General features: G+C 49.5%; 1 protein-coding gene across 1 annotated transcript; it reads left to right on the top strand.

Annotated features, from left to right (window-relative positions):
* The first annotated feature begins 124 nt into the window (after nt 1-124).
* TM9SF4 (transmembrane 9 superfamily member 4) lies at nt 125-16,405 on the top strand. Its single transcript, XM_048321522.1, has 18 exons — nt 125-229; nt 5,745-5,858; nt 7,319-7,418; nt 7,783-7,951; nt 8,031-8,160; nt 8,559-8,682; nt 9,490-9,608; nt 9,721-9,832; nt 10,255-10,325; nt 10,733-10,865; nt 11,376-11,457; nt 11,549-11,624; nt 11,957-12,040; nt 12,215-12,390; nt 12,730-12,793; nt 13,336-13,455; nt 13,967-14,056; nt 14,374-16,405. Exons 1-18 carry the CDS (start codon nt 140-142, stop codon nt 14,521-14,523), a joined length of 2,004 nt encoding a protein of 667 aa, XP_048177479.1. The 5' UTR covers nt 125-139; the 3' UTR covers nt 14,524-16,405.
* Nucleotides 16,406-20,957: the final 4,552 nt, after the last annotated feature.

Below are 20,957 nucleotides of genomic sequence, written 5' to 3'. Positions count from 1 at the left end.
CGCTGGGGATCGGAGCGGAGACCCCCGCCTCACCGCGCCCGGCAGAAGGGCTGGGCTGATCCGGGGCTAAGCTGGGCCCGGCCCCGGCAGCGCGGAGCGCGGCCGCCCGGCGGGGTCCTGCCCGGCCGCCGCTGTCGCCATGGCGATCGGCCCCGCAGCCAACCGCGCGCCGCTTCCGGCAACGTCAGCGCCGACACGTGGATCCAAGATGGCGGCGTCGGCGGCGATGGTGAGTGCGGCGGGGCCCGGCCCGGCCCCGCGTCCCGCCCGCTGCCCCTCGGCCCGGCCCGGTGGCGGCCCCGGCGCGGGGCTCAGTGCGGGGGCTCCGGTCGCGCTGGGAGGGATGCGGGCCCGGCCCCTGGCCGGGGGAGGCTCCCCGGTCCCGCGTCTCCCGGCGGTGTCACCAGTGGAGGGCAGAGGTCGGGCCGCCACTCGGTGCCCAGGGGCCAAACGGAGCCGAGTGGGTTCCTGTCCCGCCTGCCCCGCGCTCCGTCGGCAGCAAAATTGGCTCCGTTTCTGCGGCTCACGGCGTTGGCTGGGCAGGAGGGGCCGGGCGGGGGGCTCGGAGCGGTGTGGGCTGTAGGGAGCACAGCACCGCCTTTTGCCTTCCCTTCCGAGATGTCAGCCGGGGAGCGGTGCTGGCGCCTCGCACAGAGGCTGTTGCTCTGTGTGTGGTTTTCACAAATGTTTGGTGGTGATTGTCGGGTCCGGGTTTGAGCAGCTGCTTCACCTTCCCGCGTCCCAGCATCCCTGTTATTCCTATTCAATTATTCCTTGAATCGTCGGAGAACTGAAGGTGTTCCTGATGGGAATTTGCTAAGGTAGGCGAGCATCAGTGCTACCTGACAGAGGAGAAAACGAGTTGCTGAGACATTTGTTATCTGCCTTGAAGTCTTGCAGGAGTAAAACGGATTTCCTCCTTGCTTTCTTAGGAGGATGTTTCTGTGACAATGCATTGCAGGAGTAGCGGTATGGATAAAGGATGTGTGCTGATACAAAGGTCGCTGGCTGGGCTGTAAGGTCACTCACTGAGAGGCTGGGAGGGGATTGGGAGAGCCGAGACTTTCCTTTAATTTGCTTTAAGCATCTTCATACCCTGCTGGCTTTCCCCCAGGCAGGGAGGAGGGAACTCTCAGCTGGCTTTGAGAGCTGGGGATGGTCCTACTGGGAATTTCCTCGTGGCTCTCTGTTGTGTGAAGGGCAGAGAAGGCTGCCAGCAGCTCTCCTGGTGTCAGAGAAGCTCTGAAGTCAATGTGAATGCAGCACTTGTCTCCTTCCGAAGGGCTCTCGGCTGCTCCTCCAGTGCAGGGTGAGCAGGGCAGGGATGTAATAAAGATGAGCTTATCCAAACAGTTGTCAGGATCTCCAAGGAGGCAGCCCTTGGAAAAGGGGACAAGTATCAGGGTGCCATTAGCACTGTTCTTGTCCTGTTACGGTGCCTGAGGGCAGAATGAAGGTTGCATGTGTGAGAGAGCTTTGTTGGTTTTTTTCCCCTCCCACAGAATAGTGGGTTATGTCTTTCCTCCATTTCTGTCACCGTATTAAAAAGTTTCAGTAAGTGGAATGGAATAGGAGAGCTGTGTGAATCCATTTGGACAAATGGCTCTGCACAGGTCGTTCTCCCTGTTTTTCTTCAAAGCTGTCTTTGAAAGTTAACAGCTCATGATTATGGCCGTTTGATGTCCCTGTTGGCCTTCTCTGCCAAAAAGAGATGGGACAATTCATGATATCCATCACTGTCACTTCTTGATTCCTTTTCCTCTCTTTGAAAAAATACTGTGTTCTGTTCTTCAGTTCCTGTGTGGATTGTGAAACTCCTAAGACCTAAAGCAGCTCTGGTACAGCAACATCCCAATTCAGATGCTTGAAATTGCTGCTGAGGGTTTCTTCAAGTTGTTGGCAGTAACTTGGGCAGGGATGTCCTGGGTGCACATGGCCAGGCCATGGAGCCTCTGGAGTACATTGGAGCTGTTGTGGAGTGCCCCAGGGAACAGCTGCTGTTTCCCCTTTCCCTTAAATTTTGGAGTTCAGACTCTGGCAGTGGTAGCTGGAGGGACCACGAGCTGTAGGAAAGGACAAGTGTGGTAATAACTGGATGTTTTAGGGCCTCTTCATGCTGGGTCAGACTGGGGCTTAGTGAACAAGTCCTCTGTTTCGTCAGTGTGGTTTGTGCACCTTCTGTGAATTCACAGAAAGGGGCAATGTTGCTGTAAGTGTTTCTGAATGGGATAAACCTGGGGTTGTCTGCAAATCCCAAGACTGGTGATAATTATCCAGAAGTGCCTTCTTGGAGAGAGTTTGTGTGTGAACTTTCGATCTGAGGGACAGGAATAGATGATTGTGCTCCTGCAGTTACTTCTTTTATTTAGATCATATTCTCCTAAGAAGGGGTCTCTCTGCATGTGTGCATATAGGAAAAGAATCAGGCTTAGACAATCTGAACTATTTTTGCCTATTTGAAGCTGGGTTCTTCTCAGTCTGGGGTTGTGCATGTTTGTTGTGTTACTTGTTGCACCATTACACGATTTCCTGGCACCTCAGATGCAAGATTGTCATCTGAGGGGGTTTTGTGCATGTATTTTGAAATATAAATAATTGGAAAAGGCCGTGAAGGTGTGTGCCCTGTTTGCTGTAAGTCTGGGCCTTGCCAGGGCTCTGTGACTGAACCAAAACAGAGCTCCCTTCTAGAAGTTCTGACCTGGCACAGAAGAGAACACAGCTTGCAGGCATCCCCCAGGTGAGATGATCACCTAGCCAGGCCCATGAGTTACACAGATGTTTTAGGTGGTGTCCATGTTGCCATTGCTAAGCTGCTGCCTTTGTTTGGAGAAGATGAAGCACATTTGTCAGTACAAGAGCAAAGATCCTGATGAGAAAAGCCCCTGGCTTCAACTTCCCTGTGCTCTGCCAGCTCAAAAACCTGCACTGAGCATTTCCTTCATACTTCACTTCCAGAGCTCCCCCACCTGTTGCATAGCAGCTTCCCCATTTCTTGCTACCAACTGTTCTTTCCTGGCAAGGCTTTACAGAGTCGCCCTCTTGTCTTTCCTGTTGCCTGGTGCCGCCTGAGTCATCATCATCTGTATGCAAAGACAGCCTAATTTCTGCCAAAATTGTCATCAAAAATTTCATCTTCTGCATGTTCATGTGTCTCCTGAGTGTCTGCCAAAGTTCTGTCCTGGTCTTATCACCTCCCAGCCCGCTGGGGCAAGGGTGGCACTGGTGTGGTTTTGGTTTTTGAGTAACATTGTGTAGGTCTGTCACTTCAGTGACAAATGAGATAAGGGCTACAGGTTGCTGGCTGCTCTGGGGTGCAGTGTGGGACAAGAATGCAGATTCCTTCCAATACTTCACCTGTCAGGAAGACCTTTTCCTACTCAGTGGAGAGTCACTGAGCACTCCCTTTAAAAATTGGGAAGGCAAAATTTAGTGTAGCACAGAAAATAAGCTCCATGTCGTCTCAGGGCAGATCAGTATTGAAGGTCAGGCAGTTTTAACAAGAGTGTTTCCAAGCTGGAGCTTGATGCATGCTCCAAGTGTATTTGGCTGTGCCTAGAATAGATCTGAAAATCCCCTTTGTAAGCAAAAAAAGATCACAGAATGGTTTGGGTTGGCAGGGTCCTTGGAGCTCATCTTGTTCCACCCCACTGCCATAGGCAGGGACACCTTCCACTATCCCAGGTTGTTCCAAGCTCCATCCAACCTGGCCTGCAACACTTCCAGGGATGGGGCAGCCACAGCTTCTCTGGGCACCCTGTGCCATGGCCTCACCACCCTCATAGGGAACAACTCCTTCCTAATATCCAATCTAACCCTATTCTCTGTCAGTTTAAAGCCATTCCTCCTTGTCCTGTACCCCATGGTCTTGTAAATAGTCTCTCTCAATTTTTCTTGTAGGCTCCCTTCAGGTACTGGAAGCCACATGTATCTGATGACTCAGTAGTAACATTTTCTGTAGGTGCCTAGCATTTGCATCTTAAGTACATTTTAGACTTTCAACCCCGTGATATTTCTGCCTTTTTTTTTTTTTTTCATCCTGCTCAGTTCCACTAATTCTGGATGCTCTGGTTGGCCCTCACTGGTGTCTGGGCCAAACATACCTTCCTTGCCTTAGAGTAAGATGGAAGGAAGGTGATGAAGAGGAAGGGGTGTGGGGGCAATAAACACAGATTTAAATTTTTTTTTTACCCCAACCTGAGGAAGGATCCCCATGATAGAGCTGCTGTTTGTCCACACCTGGCCTGTGGAGTGTTCCCCCGGGTGCTGTATCAGACTGACTGACTGTGCTGAGGACGCACAGGGGCAGTGGGGATTTGGTTTCTTATGTCTGCAGCATTAGCTTAAGAGTTGTCCCAAACAAAGCTCCAGGTTTTGTGTGGTTTTCCAGTGGTGCCGTACGTGCTGGGAGTTTAGGAGTTAGTAATGCCGTGAGATTATACCAGAGCTGATGTCCTAATGCAGGCAAGCTGCTGCTGGCTAATGCTCTTTAAAGCTCGATTTTCATTTCACAGCCTTCCTGCCCATGCTCGAGCTGGGTTACCTGAGGTAACAGGGAGGGGCTGAAGAAGCAGCAAGGTGTGTTAAATGAAGGATTTGCTGCTGCTTTGTGGGATCTGGGTTCTCCTAGAGCCCTCATGGAGTTGACTGAACCTTCCAGCTTGACTTGTCACCGTGCTCACTAAAAAAGGGGTGAGAAAGTTTTTGCCATGTTACTGAGCTGTGTTGTGGCCTGGAGGGGTGAGGAAAGCAGAGTGGAGCAGGAGGGAGTGGTGATGTGACTGTCCCTTTGGGTGCAGTCGCTGGTGTCACACCTGACCCCACAATAACTACTCTTCTGCAGGTAGTGGCCTGTGAGCATCCATCTGTAATCAGCTCCGGGGTAACTGCTGCCGTGCAGAGCTGGCACACATCCAGTGCCAGGGCTACAGCCCTCTTCTCTACTAACCCCTGGAGTTTGCTAACACAGGGAGCTCACATCAGGGGGAGCAGAAAAGTAAAGTGATGGCCTGCTCAATGCCCCATGCTCAATGCCCCATGGTGCAAATAAAAATTGCATTTTTCTTGTGGTTGGGCAAAGCCAAAGTTTTCCTAATTGCAGATGAAGAGGCAGAGACGCCCAGAGTGGAAAGTGACTTGATGAGGGTGATGCCTTAGGTTTTAACCTTTATATTTTTCAAATTCTGTACTGCTTGGTGTGTGACTCTGAAGTTTCTTGTAGTCTGTTAATTTCTGCTCTCTCATGCTAGGTACACGTAACAGAGCCTCTCTGGGCCTGCTTTCCAAGGACACCAAGACTGTCCTAGGCCAAAAGTATAAACCAAAGAGCTGCTAAGGGGGGGGGGGGGTAAGCTGTGCAGAAAACTGAAGCTTTAATTGGAGAATTAACCCTGCTATGCAAATGAACCAAACCTATAAAAGGGTGAAGAACTCGTGACCTGTTGTCCATCTTGGGGTCCATCTTGGCAATAGCCCCTGGCCCCAGGGGGTACCTTTGAAGGCCTTTCAAAGAAATACCTACTTTTATTCCCTTACTCCCGTCTAGTCTCTGTTTCTAGGAGGCCTCTCAAGGCATCAAGGGTCACAAAACAAAGCTAAGAGCAGCTTTTGTGAATTTAATTTCTGTTTAATCACCTGACTGCCTAGCCTTTCTAATGTCTGGGATGAACATTTTCCGTGTTGTTGCCCATCTCTAATGTTGTTCCAGTGTTTCTGTTGTGTTTTACTGTTTCTTCTCCTTTTTGCAGGAAAGGCTGAGATATGTGCTGGGCTTGCTGTTGTTGCTACACAGCACAAACTCGTTCTATGTACCTGGGGTGGCTCCTATCAACTTCCACCGCAATGATCCTGTAGAAATAAAGGTAGGATGAACTCAGTGCTGTTAGTCTGTCTGGTTTGGGGGTTTTTCGTCTTTTGGGTTTTTTTCTTTTTTATACCATAGCAGCTAAGAGGGGCTGGAAAGTTAAATTTGGGGATCCTGTTGCTGAAATTTTGTGTTCAGATATTTCCTCCGTTTCACAACATTTGGGTCCCAGTGTGATTCCTTTTCTTGCCCCTGATCTCTTCTACCAAATTCCGTCAGCAGTTGCACCAAAGTCCTCAAGATGTTGCTCTGTTTGGGGAAAAGGTCCCTTTCTCACTGTGGCTTTGAAGTGAATTTAATTTCTCCAGCATTATACTGACTCTAAAAGTGCTTACACAGAGTGTGCCTTTGGGTGGAAAGAGAATGGTGGAATAAGGTCTGAGTCAGACCTTCTCAATACCCAGTTTGCTCAAGTTGTGTCTCCAGGGAAATCCACAAGAAACTCTTCCCGAGTGGAGGTGTTTGTCCTCGAGCCTTGCAGATCTTTCAGCCCGGCCTTGCTGGGAGCTGTTCCTGTGCAGCATTACTCAATGACGAGCTGCTGCACCTATCCATGAGGAAGCCAGGCTTTGCTTTCAGACATCAGTGATTTATAGCCCATTTCATTTATTTTTCTAAAGCTGTGACCTCTGTCTCAGCAAATCCAGCACCCTCGGGGCTGCTGAGGTTGGCTGCTCCCAAGTGAAGCACAGCACAGTTTTCTCTTTGGCCACAGGCTGCCAGACGTAGGCTATTTTTAAGCAAATGAGACTTGCCTGTGGCTACAGTAAGCTTCCCAGAAGAAGACGATTTTGGAATGGCTGTTCTCAAAGGGATTTCAGGAGCCAAATGCTTCCTCAAGTGCTTAGGCAAGTCAGTGTATTTGCCAGCACTCTTCCAATAAACAAGCTTGGCTGTGTTACAAAACACTTCTGTTTTTCAGAGCAACTGAAAAACTGTGGCCTTGGCTGTTGTGGTGTGTCTCTGCACTTCCCTTGTACCCTGTGATTTGTGGAAACTCTCCAGGAATGTTTGTGGTTGGTCACCTTGTCTTCCCAGACTGATGGCTCTCTGGCTTTCCTTGCAGAGATTAAAATTGCTGAACTCTTCATGGCACTGGAGGCCAGACCTCTAGGTCCAGTGGGATATGAATTTTTGTTTGAGGAAATCTTGTATGAAATGTGACTCCTGAATCTCTTTTGAGCTCTTTGTTGTTTCTTAGGACTCCACTGAGACATAAATTTGTGAAACCACCATGCTTTGTTCTCTGAGTGTTTCTCTGTGAATGAATTGCTACTGGAAGTCTCTCAGGAACATCTGTCTCTGTTACTATTTTTAATAGTAGTAGTAGTAGTATCTTCTGGAAGTGAGCTTTATGAAAGGTGTCTTGAAGTAAGCATCAACTTCTGGATGGTGCTGAGAGGACAGGAAATTATCTGGGGTTCTTTCCTGGGGATAATCCTTCTGTTCTTCCTGCAGGCTGTGAAGCTGACGAGCTCCCGGACCCAGCTGCCATACGAGTACTACTCACTGCCCTTCTGCCAGCCCAGCAAGATCACATACAAGGCTGAGAACCTCGGTGTGTACCTGTCGGACAGTATGGGGGGGTGTTTACAGGGGCAAAAGCAATTTCAAGTGTCACTTCTGCTGAGCTGTGAGAACCTGCTTCCTCTGATTCACTGCGTGCTGGCTGTCTGCAAACGGCAGCGTCTGTGTGTTGGACAGAGGAAGTGCTTGTTCTGAAGGAGAGCGTGTAACCTGCTTCATAAGCAGTGCTTGATACTTCCAGCAAAGAAGCTAAACTGTCCTGCAGTCTTATCCTTGCACCTGGGGTAGCAAAGGAGACCTGCTGTGGTCCCTCCAGCTGCACAGTGCCTGGCAGCAGGATCAGCAGCAGGAAGCCTGGCAGTCTCCAACCCTGCCCGTATTTTCCTGTTTTCCAGGTGAGGTTCTTCGAGGGGACCGAATTGTAAATACACCTTTCCAGGTTTCCATGAATGTGGAGAAGAAATGTGAAGTTCTGTGCAACTTTCCCAACAAGCCAGTCACCCTGACAGTGGAGCAGAGCAAGCTCATTGCCGAGCGCATCAGGGAGGATTACTACGTCCACCTGTGAGTCACCTTGAGCATGGGTTTGTGTCGGGGGAATTTGGTGCTGTGGACAAATTTGATCTGAAATCTGTGTTTTCAGCATTGCTGATAACCTCCCTGTGGCAACACGGCTGGAGTTTTATTCCAATCGTGAGGAAGAGGAGAAGAAGAAGGAGAAGGATGTGCAGTTCGAGCACGGATATAGGCTTGGGTTTATGGACGGTAACAAGGTAGAGAATTGAGCTGCTGTGTGAGGGTGCCTGGAGGAGATCTGGGTGTCTGTTAGAGGTCTGCCAGAGAGTATCAGAACTGGGAATGCAACCAAAAGGTTTTATAAACAGTGGAAATATGAGAGAGGGGTCTCTAGTGGGAAGAAGAGGGTGGGTGCTGGACTGCTGGTACAATAACCAGGAGTCCTTGCTTTTATTCACTGTGTAACTTTGGACAGGCTCATGCAGTGGTTTCCCCTCAGCAGAGCAAAGGCACTGTGCCCCCCAAGGCTGACTGATCTCTGGTGTTGGAGTCTTTAGTTTTCCCTCACTGAAGCTGTTTTCTGCAGTTGTTGCTTCTCAGCTTTGCCACTGTGTCCCATGGGGTGCTGATGTTTTATTTTATGTCACTGTTTCAGTTCTACCTGCACAACCACCTCTCCTTCATCCTTTACTACCACAGAGAGGATGTGGAAGAGAGCCAGGAGCACACCTACAGGGTGGTACGCTTTGAGGTGATTCCCCAAAGCATTAAACTAGAAGGTAAGAGACTCCTGAGGAGGGGAGAAGAATCTCCTGTAGGGACAAAAGTCAGATGCCACTGATGTATCAGGGTGCCAGTTGTTGCTTCACAGGGCACAGAAATGAGTCTAAATTATAAGAATAATAAACCGCTTTGTTATTAAGGAAGTACCAACAGTAGAGACATATCCATGAATTGCAATCCATGGAAAATCAATTCCTGTAAAAAGATCTGACTTTGAGGTTTTGGGGTTGGATTTTTTTTGCACTGTGTCATCTGGTATGAGGCATGTCTGGCATTCTAGCTGTTGTTGTGGTGCAGATCTCCCTGACTGGGACACTGTGTGCTAGTCCAGGGACACACAGGATGTTTGGAACTGTTCTGGGGGATTGAAATTTAAAAATAATGGTATGGGGAAAGCACTCCTACCTCAGTGAGCCCAGTGGAAAAGGGTGTCTAGAAGGGCAGTTGCTCATGGTGTGCATCACCCCATGCAGTTCTCCTCTGGCAGAGCAGGCACTGCTGCAGAGATCTTGTTTCTCACCATATAATGTGGAATGGAGGATTTGTTCATGGTCTAGATCCTCGGCTTCAGAACCTCTGGCTTTTATCCTTCCCATTTAGGAGAGCCCTGTGCATAGCTTTCCTGAAAGTTTGTTAATGGTGCTCCACTGCTGGTCAGGAGAATAGTTTTGCAAACTGCAGAGCGGGTGAGCGAGTGCTTTCCCACCTGGAATTACTGCAGCCTGATGCCCTCAGGGTGATGCTCCGTGGGAGAGGTGGTGCCTGAGGGAAGGGCTGACCCTGTGCCATGCTTTCTCTTACAGACTTGAAGGCTGATGAGAAGAGCATGTGCGCCCTGCCTGAAGCCACGGGCTCTGCCCCTCAGGAAATAGATCCTACTAAAGAGAACCAGTTGCTCTTCACCTACTCTGTGCACTGGGAGGTGAGGCAGTACTGGGGAGCTGGCTGGCAGTGATGCTCCAAGTGTCTGTCACTGGAGTTGTGGAAGACATTGGGAATGTGCTGGTGTGAGAAGAACTCTCCTGTTCTTTTAGGAAAGTGACATTAAGTGGGCTTCCCGCTGGGACACGTACCTGACCATGAGTGACGTGCAGATCCACTGGTTTTCTATCATTAACTCAGTTGTGGTCGTCTTTTTCCTTTCAGGTGAGTGGATGTGTGGGAAGAGGAAGGCTTTACCATTATCTGCAGGGAATTTTCTTTAAGCCTTAGCTGCAGGTGACTTGAGGAGGATGTGGCCCCATCTGAACCTGGTCAGAAGGGGCAGGAAAACAGTTTAAAGCCTCCCAGTTCAAGCAGTGTCCCATAGGGTCAGGCAGCTACCAGCCTTTTTCCTGCTGGGGTCATTGAGGGAGTAAAAAAACCCACAAGAAAGCCACAATGCCCCATTTCTGCTGGAATAGTGCCTTCCCTACCCTTGGGGTTTTGTTTCTGTCCTTGCTGATGACTCAAGACCTCTTCTCCCAGCCAGAGCAGTGTGTTGGTGGGAGCCATGTAGTTGCACAGCCTGAGAGCAGCACAGCCGTGTAGCAGCCTCTGAGCTGAACCCAGTTTGTGCTTGTTTTCAGGGATTCTCAGCATGATCATCATCCGGACTCTGCGCAAGGACATTGCCAACTACAACAAGGAAGATGACATTGTATGTGTTTGTCCCAGGGGCTGGGATTAGAGGGAGGGAAGCACAGACCAGGAGGGATCTAGTGTGCAGACTTGGGTGTATTGTCTCTTCCCTTGCCCCTGTTTTGCTTTGAGCCCTGGCCATGGGAGGGGCAGTTCTGTTGTGCTGTCACACCTTCTTCTGTCTGTGCAATCACATACCTGTTCAGATGTCTTCAGACCTAAGCAGTGACTGCAGACAGCTCTGTCAATGTGCACCCTGGCACTGACAATTCAGGTCTCAGCTGTTTTTAGCCCAAGGGAAAAAAAGTTTGTTGGCTAGAATGGTGTAAAATTCAGTAGAAAACCTCTTAGGCTGGCTGTGGTAAGACCTTAATTTCTACTGGCATATCACATCTAAATAACCTCCTTTTTCTGTTGTTGCTATAGGAAGATACCATGGAGGAATCTGGTTGGAAACTTGTGCATGGAGATGTCTTCAGGCCTCCACAGTACCCTATGATCCTCAGCTCTCTCCTGGGTTCTGGAATTCAGCTGTTCTGTATGATCCTGATTGTCATCTGTAAGTGGCACATGTTGTACAGGGTGGCTGTAACACAAATGATGCTCAAGGAAGTTTGACTTCACCCTGTGCTCACCTTAGCTGGAGTGAGGCCCATGAAGCTGCTTCCTGTTGCCATCGGCCTGGGCTCGGCATTGCAGAGCTGCTGGATGACATTGCCCAGCTGAAGGCAGCTTTGCGTGATTATATATCCTTTGCCAAGCTGTGAGCCCTGGCTGATAGTGGGCTGGGAGATTTTTGCCCAGGTGTGCCTTGCCTGCTGAGCTGCGCCTACCTGCTTCCATCCCTGGGGAAGCTGAGGCTGAAGCATGGTCTGTAGCTGGGATCAAAGCTGTGCCTTCCTCTCTGGCCGGTGCTAGAGGCTGTGGATGCGTTATGCTGTGAAGGAAATCAGGCTTGTGCAGAGATTTCAGGCAGCTGTGGGCTGCAGATGGGACAGGCCCCTGTCCTTCAGCTGCTGCAGCACACGTTTCTCAGAGCTGCTGTTCCTTGTCCTGTTTCCCTCTGCAGTTGTTGCTATGCTGGGGATGCTGTCGCCTTCGAGCCGGGGCGCGCTGATGACAACTGCCTGCTTCCTCTTCATGTTCATGGGGTAGGTGCCTCCACGGCTTCCCCCCCGGGCTGTCCAGCCTCTCCCCAGCAACAACAGCTCATTTTCGTTGTCTTGGCTTGTTTCTGTCCAGGGTTTTTGGTGGATTCTTTGCGGGCCGCTTATATCGGACTCTGAAAGGCCATCGATGGAAGAAGGGAGCTTTTTGTGTGAGTCTTGGATGTTCTGTGCTGCTTATCCAGGTTTGCTGATGGCAAGATCTGTGGATAAGCTCCAGGTGTTTGTGGTAGCTGGACACAGTCTGGCTGTGCTGCACATATGCTGTGGGTTGAGTCCTTGTAGCTGTACAGAAAAGGCACCATCCGAACACGTACTAGAGCAAAGAGGATTGTCCAAGATCCTCTCCACCTCTGTGTCCTTGTTCTGTAGCAGAAGGGACACTTCCTCCACATGTGTCTTGTCCCAGAGATGGACTCCTTCCAGAGGAACATCTGGCTGATGAGTCAGGTGCTTTCTCTTAATGCAGTGGTTCCTCTTGCAGACAGCAACCCTGTACCCGGGCGTCGTCTTCGGCATCTGCTTTGTCCTCAACTGCTTCATCTGGGGGAAACACTCCTCTGGTGCGGTAGGTGCCACCTTCAGTCTGGGGCCTTCTGGGTGGGAGGGGGTCACTGGGCTGACAGGGACTCACTTGGCTTCCCAGACCTTTCCAAGTGGGTGACTGGCTTAGCCGATGTCATCAGTCCCCAGGGCAGGTGAGCTGTCAGCCTCACTTCTGTGGCTCTTGATGTGATTCCAGGTGCCTTTCCCTACCATGGTGGCCTTGCTCTGCATGTGGTTTGGGATCTCCTTGCCCTTGGTCTACCTGGGTTACTACTTTGGATTTCGCAAGCAGCCGTATGACAATCCTGTACGGACAAATCAGATTCCCAGGCAGATCCCGGAGCAGAGGTGGTATATGAACAAATTTGTGGGGTGAGTGATGAGTGTCTGGGAAATATGGTGAGTTAAACCCCCTCCCCTCAGTCCCCTTGGGTTGCTGAATGTCACCTGCTGCTCTCTGAACATGAACAGATGGCAGATGGGGTTCCTTGAGACAACACTGATAATTTGGATGTGGTATGAGGGGTACTTGTAGCTGTGGTATGTGCTCAGCAGTGGGAGGAGCTGTGTCATTGCCTGTGAATTTAGTAATCTGGAAATGCAGAGCCTTTGCTTGGAATGTTCTGTGTGGTTTTAATTCCTTTAACAAGGAATGTTTAATGTCCAGACAGTTATATTGTGCTGCTTATGGTTTTTCTTTCTGCTCTGTAGGATCCTCATGGCTGGTATCCTGCCTTTCGGAGCCATGTTCATCGAACTGTTCTTCATTTTCAGTGTAAGCATTTAATCCACTTTCCTCCTCAATAGGATTCCTTTCATGCCAAAGCTTTTGAAAGGGAGGGGGCTGCCACTGGAGCAGTCTCCTATTCCTGTACTCTCTAAAAGGGGATAGCTGGTTTCTTCCAGGCCATTTGGTAGTTTCCAGAGAGAGCTATGGGACTCTCCTGGTGGTTTGAAGGATTGTGGTAAAGATGAAGTTTACTGTAACATGACATCCAGGAGGGATCTTGGTCTTGAGACAGTCACTGTTCCAGCTGCTGCCCATTTTTCACTTTGTATGGATGGGGAAGAATTTGCTGTTCCATTGCTTGGGAGATGCAGGGGAATGAACAAGCTACCTGAGAGCTGTCCTTGTGCACCTTTTTGCAGCCTGAATCCTCTGAAGTGACACTGTGAAATGCATTAGATTGGTGGTTTCATCTACATGGGGCTGAGGGGCTCATTATTTTCCCCTGGCTGGCTGCCAGAAGTTAGTCCCACGTTCAGTGATTGATCACAGTAGCACAGAAACAAATTCCTGCTGTGTGTTTGTTTCAGGCAATCTGGGAGAACCAGTTCTATTACCTTTTTGGCTTCCTCTTCCTGGTGTTTATAATTCTGGTGGTATCCTGCTCCCAGATCAGCATTGTCATGGTTTATTTCCAGCTCTGTGCTGAGGTGAGACTTCCATGTTTGTAGTTTGGGTAGCTCAGGGTACTTGCTCCTGGGAAAGCACAGGTCACGTTATTGCTGCTGCTCAGTGAAGATTAGTGTGGCCCAGCTTCACGGGTGTGATTGTCCCCAGCGTCTCTTCGCTCGAAAGGGAATTAAAGCTCTTTGATTATCTATCAGGCTGGGAACTGTGGTTTCATACCAGGAATTCTCCTGGGCACAGGGTGTTTTGAGCTGTTCCCAAACTGTTCCATTTCATCCACATACAAAAGAAAATGCAGGGCCAGAGGTGAGCCATGTCTGTCGGCAGTGTGCTTTGAGCCTGACCTGCCTTTGCTTCACTGTCAGCTTCGCATCTCTTGGTTTGGAAACACTTCTGTGACAAAAAAGTCCCCCCGCCCCAATTTGTGGATTTCATTTGAAGGAAGATGGTGGGTGGTGTTCTCCCTGTCCTGGAATGGTCACAGCTTCCCTGAGGCAGTGCCCCAGGGGATAATGAGGCTCTTTATCTTGTCAGGATTACCGCTGGTGGTGGAGGACCTTCCTGGTGTCCGGAGGATCTGCCTTCTACGTGCTGATCTATGCTGTCTTCTACTTTGTGAACAAGGTATTCCTCCTGGGTGAAAGTGCCATGTTTTTGGGGGTGACTGTGGGATTTGGGAAAGGAAATGGTGGGCTTGCTGAGTCCCAGTCTGCCCGTGCCAGCCCACAGCAGTGCTGACAGCCCTTCCAGACAGGAGAGGAGGGTGTAGGACTTGTGCAGAGCAGAATTCCCTGACCCCACCTCAAACAGGATCTCCCTTCAGCTGGACAAAAATGAAAGTTTTCCTCCCTTTGCCAGAGCTCCCCTTGCAGAGGGCACTGGTTGGTTTGCTGTCTCTGTGCATTATTTTGCTGATTTTTTTTCCTCCTCTTCTGTTTCAGCTGGATATTGTTGAGTTCATTCCCTCCTTATTGTACTTTGGCTACACTGCCCTCATGGTCCTGTCCTTCTGGCTCCTGACGGGCACCATCGGCTTCTACGCAGCCTACATGTTCGTGCGGAAGATCTACGCCGCCGTGAAAATCGACTGAAGCTGGAATCCCCCCCAGCAGGAATCAGACACCTCTGAACATGTGTCCTCCCGGGAGGGACAGGGACATCTTCTCCCAGCTCTTTTTAAAGGAAACAAAAATCCAGTGGGAGAGTCACAAGAGAAATAATTAACTCCTCGATTTGGAATGTAACTTTGGCACAGTGTACATGGATTCTGGGCTACTTCTGCGGGGAAAAGGGGTCTGTAGATACCTTACATTTTATTATCCTGTTCCATATTTGAGGGAGTTTTTTAGCAGAGAAATATCCCTCTGTATAAGTAAACCCCCTTTTTGCTAATCCATCCTTTTTTTTATGTTGATGATGAACGGATTTGAGACAGCAGTGGAAACACTTGTGAAAACGTTTTCTTCCAGCCCCTGGGGTGCTCTAGGATTCAGGGAGACTCTTCAGACAAGTATCAGACTGGGTTTTCCTCCTGCCTTCGTGTCTGCACAGAAGAGGGAGCTTGACTATGGCAGAATAACCGGAGCCTAAAGGCTCACCCAGCGGGAGTCCGGCGCACTTTGATCACCGAAGTCCCGGCTTCGGCTTGTTTACAATTTGCTGGAGGTGCCATTCAGAGCCTGGGAAGTGCAATTTCACCCTGAGAGAGCTTGAGAACTGCAACCTTTGGCATCGCTTCTCCCTCCCTCCAGCCTCGGACAGCACAGGCCACTGCAGGAGGGTGGGATTGCCTCTCCTTCAGAAGGCAGGACACGATGTGCTGGTGGAAGTGACATGGTTGTGCTGCAGTGCAGGACTGGAAGGATGCGCGAGGTAACTAGAAGGGTTTGTTCTGTCAATAGCTCTGCTCTGGATGAGTGAGGAAACGGGACAGGCTCCTTCCTGGGAATGCCACTGGGATCCTGCAGAGCCTGTGGGCTCTGCACCATGGCTGCGGTGCCGTGGCCTTAGTGCCAAGTAATCTGAGGCAGTGTTGGGCCCGAGCTGCCCAAGGGCTGTGCAGGCCAAGCTGAAGGGGCTGGCACAGGCAGGTGGCCCCGTGAGCTGTCCCATGGCTGGGAGCGGGGCTCTCTCGCCACCGGCCCTGTGCTCTGGCTGCCCTTGCTGCTCTCTGCTCCTCTGAAATTCTCTACCTCCAGGGAACAGGAAAAGTGTACACCCCAAAGCTGTATTTTGTTCTTCACAAAAAACAGTCCAAGCTCTCCAGGATAGCTGACACAGGCTCTTCTTTTCCCATGGCTTGATGCCTGATTCTGCCCGTGGGAAACTCTTTTTAAAAGAGGTTGAAGTTGGGTTGTGGTGGTTTTTTTTATTTGGGTCACTTCAGTGATGTTTATTAGTAAAAAGGTTCCGCATTGCAGTGAAGGCTCCCTCCATCCGCAGACTCACTGGATTCAGCCAGGACTACAAAGAAGAGGTTTTTTTAGTGAGATTTATGAAATTTTTTCTTGGAGTAAGGTCTTCCAATGGCCAGCTGCCACAGGTCACATCATTCCAACCCAAAACTGTCCAAAGCCCTCCCTGCTCCCAGGAAGGGCTTTGGGGCCTTTTTTAACCCTAATTGCCGTAAGTTTCCACCAGGTCCATGCAAGGGCCTGTGTCCCTTTCTGTCGGCCCTGCCCATCATGCCAAATTCTAATCAGCCAGGAATCATGGATGGAAAAAGGGAGCAGGGGATGTCTGAGCCAACTGTGCTGTGGAGTCCTGTGTCAGTTCTGATTTGAGGTCCCTCTCTGAGATTTTCGTTGATTTTTTTTCTTCTGTTTTCCTTCTGCCCCTACCCCAGTGGAGAGGCTCAGCCAGCATTGATTTCTCTCCCTTCCCTGAAGTGTTTTCTCTGTATTCTTTGTAATTTTTAATTAATGTATGTATTCTTTGTGTCCTATTGTAAATAAATCTGCCATTGTCCTGTCATTCTGCTCTCTTGGGTTCTCCTAAGCCACTTCTGGAGAATTTCTTTTTGTAACACTTGGCCTGTGTGACACCCATGTGGTCTGTGATGTGTGGCTTCAGCCAGAAGCAGAGCTTGGAATCCTCTGGTTTTCTTTGTAGTGTTTTTCTCCTGATAAACGTAAGTTTCTCCCAGTGTGCCATGCCCTGAATGCTGCCATATATTATAATTATGCCACCAGTTGAAGCATTTGGATCTGCTGATGCTGTGCTGCTGGGTAAGATCACTTGAGCAACTTGTCTCTTGTGTGATACGTTGTTTGACGTGTGGCACTGATGGGCAGAGCAGAACAGTTGGATGGCAGTGTTGGGCAGATACACGGTGCTATAGAGCAGCAGAGGGGAGAAGACACCTCCGAAGGGAGCTGCCATTCCTTCCTCCGAGCGAGAGTTGGAGCAGCGCTGCTGCTGCGGAAGCTGAGCCCTCAGCGTTGGCTTCCAGCTCCATGGCTTCCCAGAGCTTGTGTTTCTGCTGGCGGGTGAGTGGCAGGAGATCAGTGAGCATCTGCTGGAATGCTGCCTGAGGGAGGGAAAGTGAATTCCCCTTTCCTGAGAGGGTTTGCCCAGCAGAGCAATGGATGTGATTCCCCCAGGCAACAGGGTCCAGTGTTGGGGGCTGCTGAGTGTCTGTGAGTGAGACCAGAGCTGGCAAATGCTTGAATCAAAACTCAGAAATCATCAGAATAATCCCTTCTCTGTTTAAAAAGGCAAAGGAAGCTTCAGCTCCACCACCAGGACAATCCATGCTGAACTTATTTCTCGTTTTTGGCAGATAAGTGTATTCATGTCCTGCCACAGCCCTCAGCTCCAGGGGAAAGCTGCTGAGGAAAGGGCACGTTTTAATGGTGGCTGAATTAGGAATGAAAACTAGAACTGAAAACTAGATTATTCTTAGACAAGCACCTAACACTGATCATGGCTGTCAGCTTTTAATCCATGTTGTGAAGGAGAATCCCAAGAGGGTACCGTGTGCTTTGCCCTGTTTCATCTTCAAATGCTGCTGGTGCCTGCAGCCAGTTGTAGCTTAAAGCTGAGGTTTGGTCCTGGTTCTCCTGCCTGTGGGGAGCAGAGGATGTTGGGGTTATTTGGGAGGGGGGAGTGGGCTGGACTTGTCGGAAATGCTGCCACATGAGCTGGAAATTTTAGCGAAACCAAGTGACCAGAACTTTCTGTCTAACAAACATTATTCTCCTTGACAGGGGATAATGGTGTCTGCTGTGGCTGCCTCCCCTGTGGGGTGCTGGGTCTTTTTCTTGTGGGTCTAATTCTTTGCTTGGAAGAAATTTAAAAACCTCAGTGACTTCATGTAGGGAACTGTGTCTTTGACCTGCCTTATGATTCTATCTTGTCTTAATCCAACCAAAACTCCCAACTCCCCCCCATGAAGACACCCGGGGTAGATCATCCAAATGCTTTTAATAAACAACTTCATTATAAAAGATGCTTTCAATTTGAACTTCATTTTGCAAGAGCTAATTTTAGTGATGAACCATACATTTCCTAATGGCACTTAATTACAATTTAAAAACCTTGTTTACAGCCCTCAAAATACTCCATTAAAAGAGGTTATTCACTCTGTATAAAAGTGCTAGAAAGTTTGTTTTTAGAAAACCAGTTGAGCTTTAACAATGGAAAGTTTCTGGCTTTGGCAGCTGTAGCTGCAGGCAGGGAGGTCAGGCACAGGGCCTGTCCAGAACCAGCTCAAGAAGGGACAGCGTGAATGGCAGCCCCAGGGAGGGACACTGTGGCTTTCCCACCCCCTCCCATGGCTAATCCCAAACCCTTCACCTTCCAATGGAATGTTTACTGGCTCCTGTGGGAGATGGCAGAGCTTGTGCTGGGAGAGGGTTCTGGGAGAGGCATGACTTGTGCCTGCAAAGGCCACTCACTAGCTTTTCTTCCAACAGCAGTTTCAGAGTTTGGCTGCTCCCAGGGGTTCCACAGGTTCCTTTTTGTCCTCCTTGTACCCACCCAGGTCTCAAGAGTACATCAGCAGACAGCTCTGTGTTCTTCAATATCCTTGTTTAAGGAAAACACTGGTTCAAATGTTACAAAACAATCTTTCTAAAAATTGCTCCTAGGTATCAGGAATCACTAAAGTAGGAAAGCTCCACAAAGTATCAAGGCTGAGGCACTCAGTAGGGTGAGGAGAACTCAAACTCCAGAGAGGTTTCTAGCAGAAATTCGGGGATGTGCTGGAGTGTGCAGGCTCCTGCACCCGTGTGTGGCACCCTGAAGTGGCTTGTGCTGCTGAGGGCTGTGAGCACAGCTCATGTGTTGTTACCTTCAGGTGCAAGACACTGACTACAGAGGGAGAAGGGCTGCAGGCAGGTCCCTGGCCTGTTCACCTGGACACTCAGCCGGCCTGGCCTGTGCCAGGTGCTGGAGGCTGTCCCTGTCCTGCAGGCCTTGGAGCTGTCCCCAGTCCACTCAGTACATTCCATGCTAGAGCTGGTTATCCCCTTGCACAGTAGTTTGAAACATGGACACAGTTTGTGAACAGAGGGTGAGACTGAAGGTGAAGAGAGCTGTGGAAGTGAGGGATGGTTGCTTTGTAAAGAGACACTTCAATGTTGAGGATTCTTCCCCCGACTGAAGAGCTGACCTATTTATAGTAATAAAATTAATTCCAAATTCCCTGGTTATCTTTTGCAATGCTTTTAACTTCCTTGTCACTGTGATCTGATACAGAGAAGCTCCCTCTGTGTCATGTATGCTCTTATTTCCATGCTGGTATTTAGGCATTGGTGGAAAGAACCACGCAGACCTGGCTTCAACCACAGGAGCGAGGAAGGTGCTTCAGGCTCCTCCTGCAGCCCACCTGTGCACATGGAAATAAAATGTACTTTGAACAGGAAAGCCAAGCTCATCTCCTGGTGTGGATTTGTGAGAAGCAGAATGTGATCTGTTTTCTGGTCTCATTTCTGATCACCAGTTCTATTTTTGCTCCACCTGTTTGCATGCCAGTCTGAAGCATTTAGTGGTGTTTGGCCTGTGGGAAGATGAGAGCTGGCTCCAGGCAGAGATTGCAGACTGTACTCTGGGAGAAAACTCCTTACCTGCAGCCACAAGAATAGCTGAAACGTCTAGGATTCCTAGAGGATCCCAGTTAGTCACTAGAAGGAAGTAAGTCTATCACTGGGAATAGCTAGAGGTGAGCCTAATGTGAGTGTGCCTGAATTGTGCAGCAGGGATAACAGAACCTGAGAGGTGGTGGGGAATAGGAACAGTGGTCCTGTAAGGCAGCTGGATCAGTGGGAATGGCATCTCCCTGGCAGCTTCCATCTGCTTTCCAAGAGAGGCTCAGTATGGCTGTGGCACTACAGGTAAACAGGCATGGAAAGGGTGAGAGGTGCCAGAGCTGGGGATTGGGGTGAAAAGAACCTGGGCTTCCCAGATCCAGCAGACCAGGCTAAACCAAACCACCTTCTCCTACCACACAGGGGTCGGCCAGGATGGGAATCAGAGCTTCAGATGGCAACTCCCATCTCTGGGAACTGGGAAAAAGACAAGAAATAAGTTATGGAAAAGACACAAATTTTGGGTGAGGATGGAAACTTGAAGTGGTTCTGTTTGAGCCATTCATCCACTTCACTGTTCAGTGGCAGAATAGCTCCAGGGCTTGGGCAGGCAATTAACTAAAAATAGGCACCTGAGGGAGAATTCAGTCAGCCTGACTAACTGGGATTAGAGGATAAGCAAGAAGGTAGGGTCATGGGAAGCACATCTTTGAAGATTTATTTGTGGAAATTTTAATTGCAGGCAGCAGAAAATGCCTCTGTGGTGTTGTTCTGTCCAGAGAGCAAAGGTGGTGCAATGGTAGAGAACGGAAAAGGGAATTTTTTTCAGTGAACTGCAGGAAATCTTCCCAGCAGCTGCTATTCACCTGTCAGCAAGGAAGGAATTAAAGAACAAAGAGCTGAGCTCAACAAAAGTACTGAAATCATTAATCTACCGGAGGCGAAAAAAGGATTCCAGTTGAAGTGACACCGTTTTTCAACACTGAGGCTAAAGAGCAGCAGCGCTGTGAGACAGAGGATGGGACCTGTCACAACATGGTGTGTGGGTATTGTGTCATGAAATTCAGTGGAAGCAAATGCAAGGTAACATGTTGTTCCTTCCTACAAATGGATTTGGAGTGAGCTGTAATCCCAGGGGAAAAAAGATCTTCAGCCTTTCACAGGGTTCTGGCAATCTAAGACTGGAAGGATGGGCAAGAGTTAACCCTCTGCTGCCAGAGAGTGGCTTGGCTTGGCTATTTGTTAGTTCGTATTTCTAGGGGGACATTAAGTCCCTGGCTTTCTGAGAGTCCAGGGTCTGATTTATAAGGGCTGGCAAGATCATGTCCTGTCCTTTTGCTGACTGGAGGTCTCTGGGTTTATATCTTAGTTGGCTGCACTGTTCCTATTGCTTTGGACACCCCCCAAGCCAGCCAATTTCAAATATTCCTTTATTTAACTAAACCCTCCTGACCAATTACGTGCTGTAGTTGCTGCCCTTGGGCTTGATCTGATGC

The sequence above is a fragment of the Corvus hawaiiensis genome, chromosome 17 (assembly GCF_020740725.1).
Source record: "Corvus hawaiiensis isolate bCorHaw1 chromosome 17, bCorHaw1.pri.cur, whole genome shotgun sequence".
Classification (NCBI taxonomy): Eukaryota; Metazoa; Chordata; class Aves; order Passeriformes; family Corvidae; genus Corvus; species Corvus hawaiiensis.
Note: the sequence above shows the minus strand (reverse complement) of the source record. Positions and strands in the feature narration are given on the sequence as shown.

Coding starts and splice junctions, on each gene's coding strand:
- TM9SF4 (XM_048321522.1), top strand. CDS start 140: ATGGCGATCGGCCCCGCAGCCAACCGCGCGCCGCTTCCGGCAACGTCA. Junction 7,952..8,030: donor GAGGATTACTACGTCCACCT/GTGAGTCACCTT, acceptor CTGTGTTTTCAG/CATTGCTGATAACCTCCCTG. Junction 8,161..8,558: donor GGTTTATGGACGGTAACAAG/GTAGAGAATTGA, acceptor TCACTGTTTCAG/TTCTACCTGCACAACCACCT.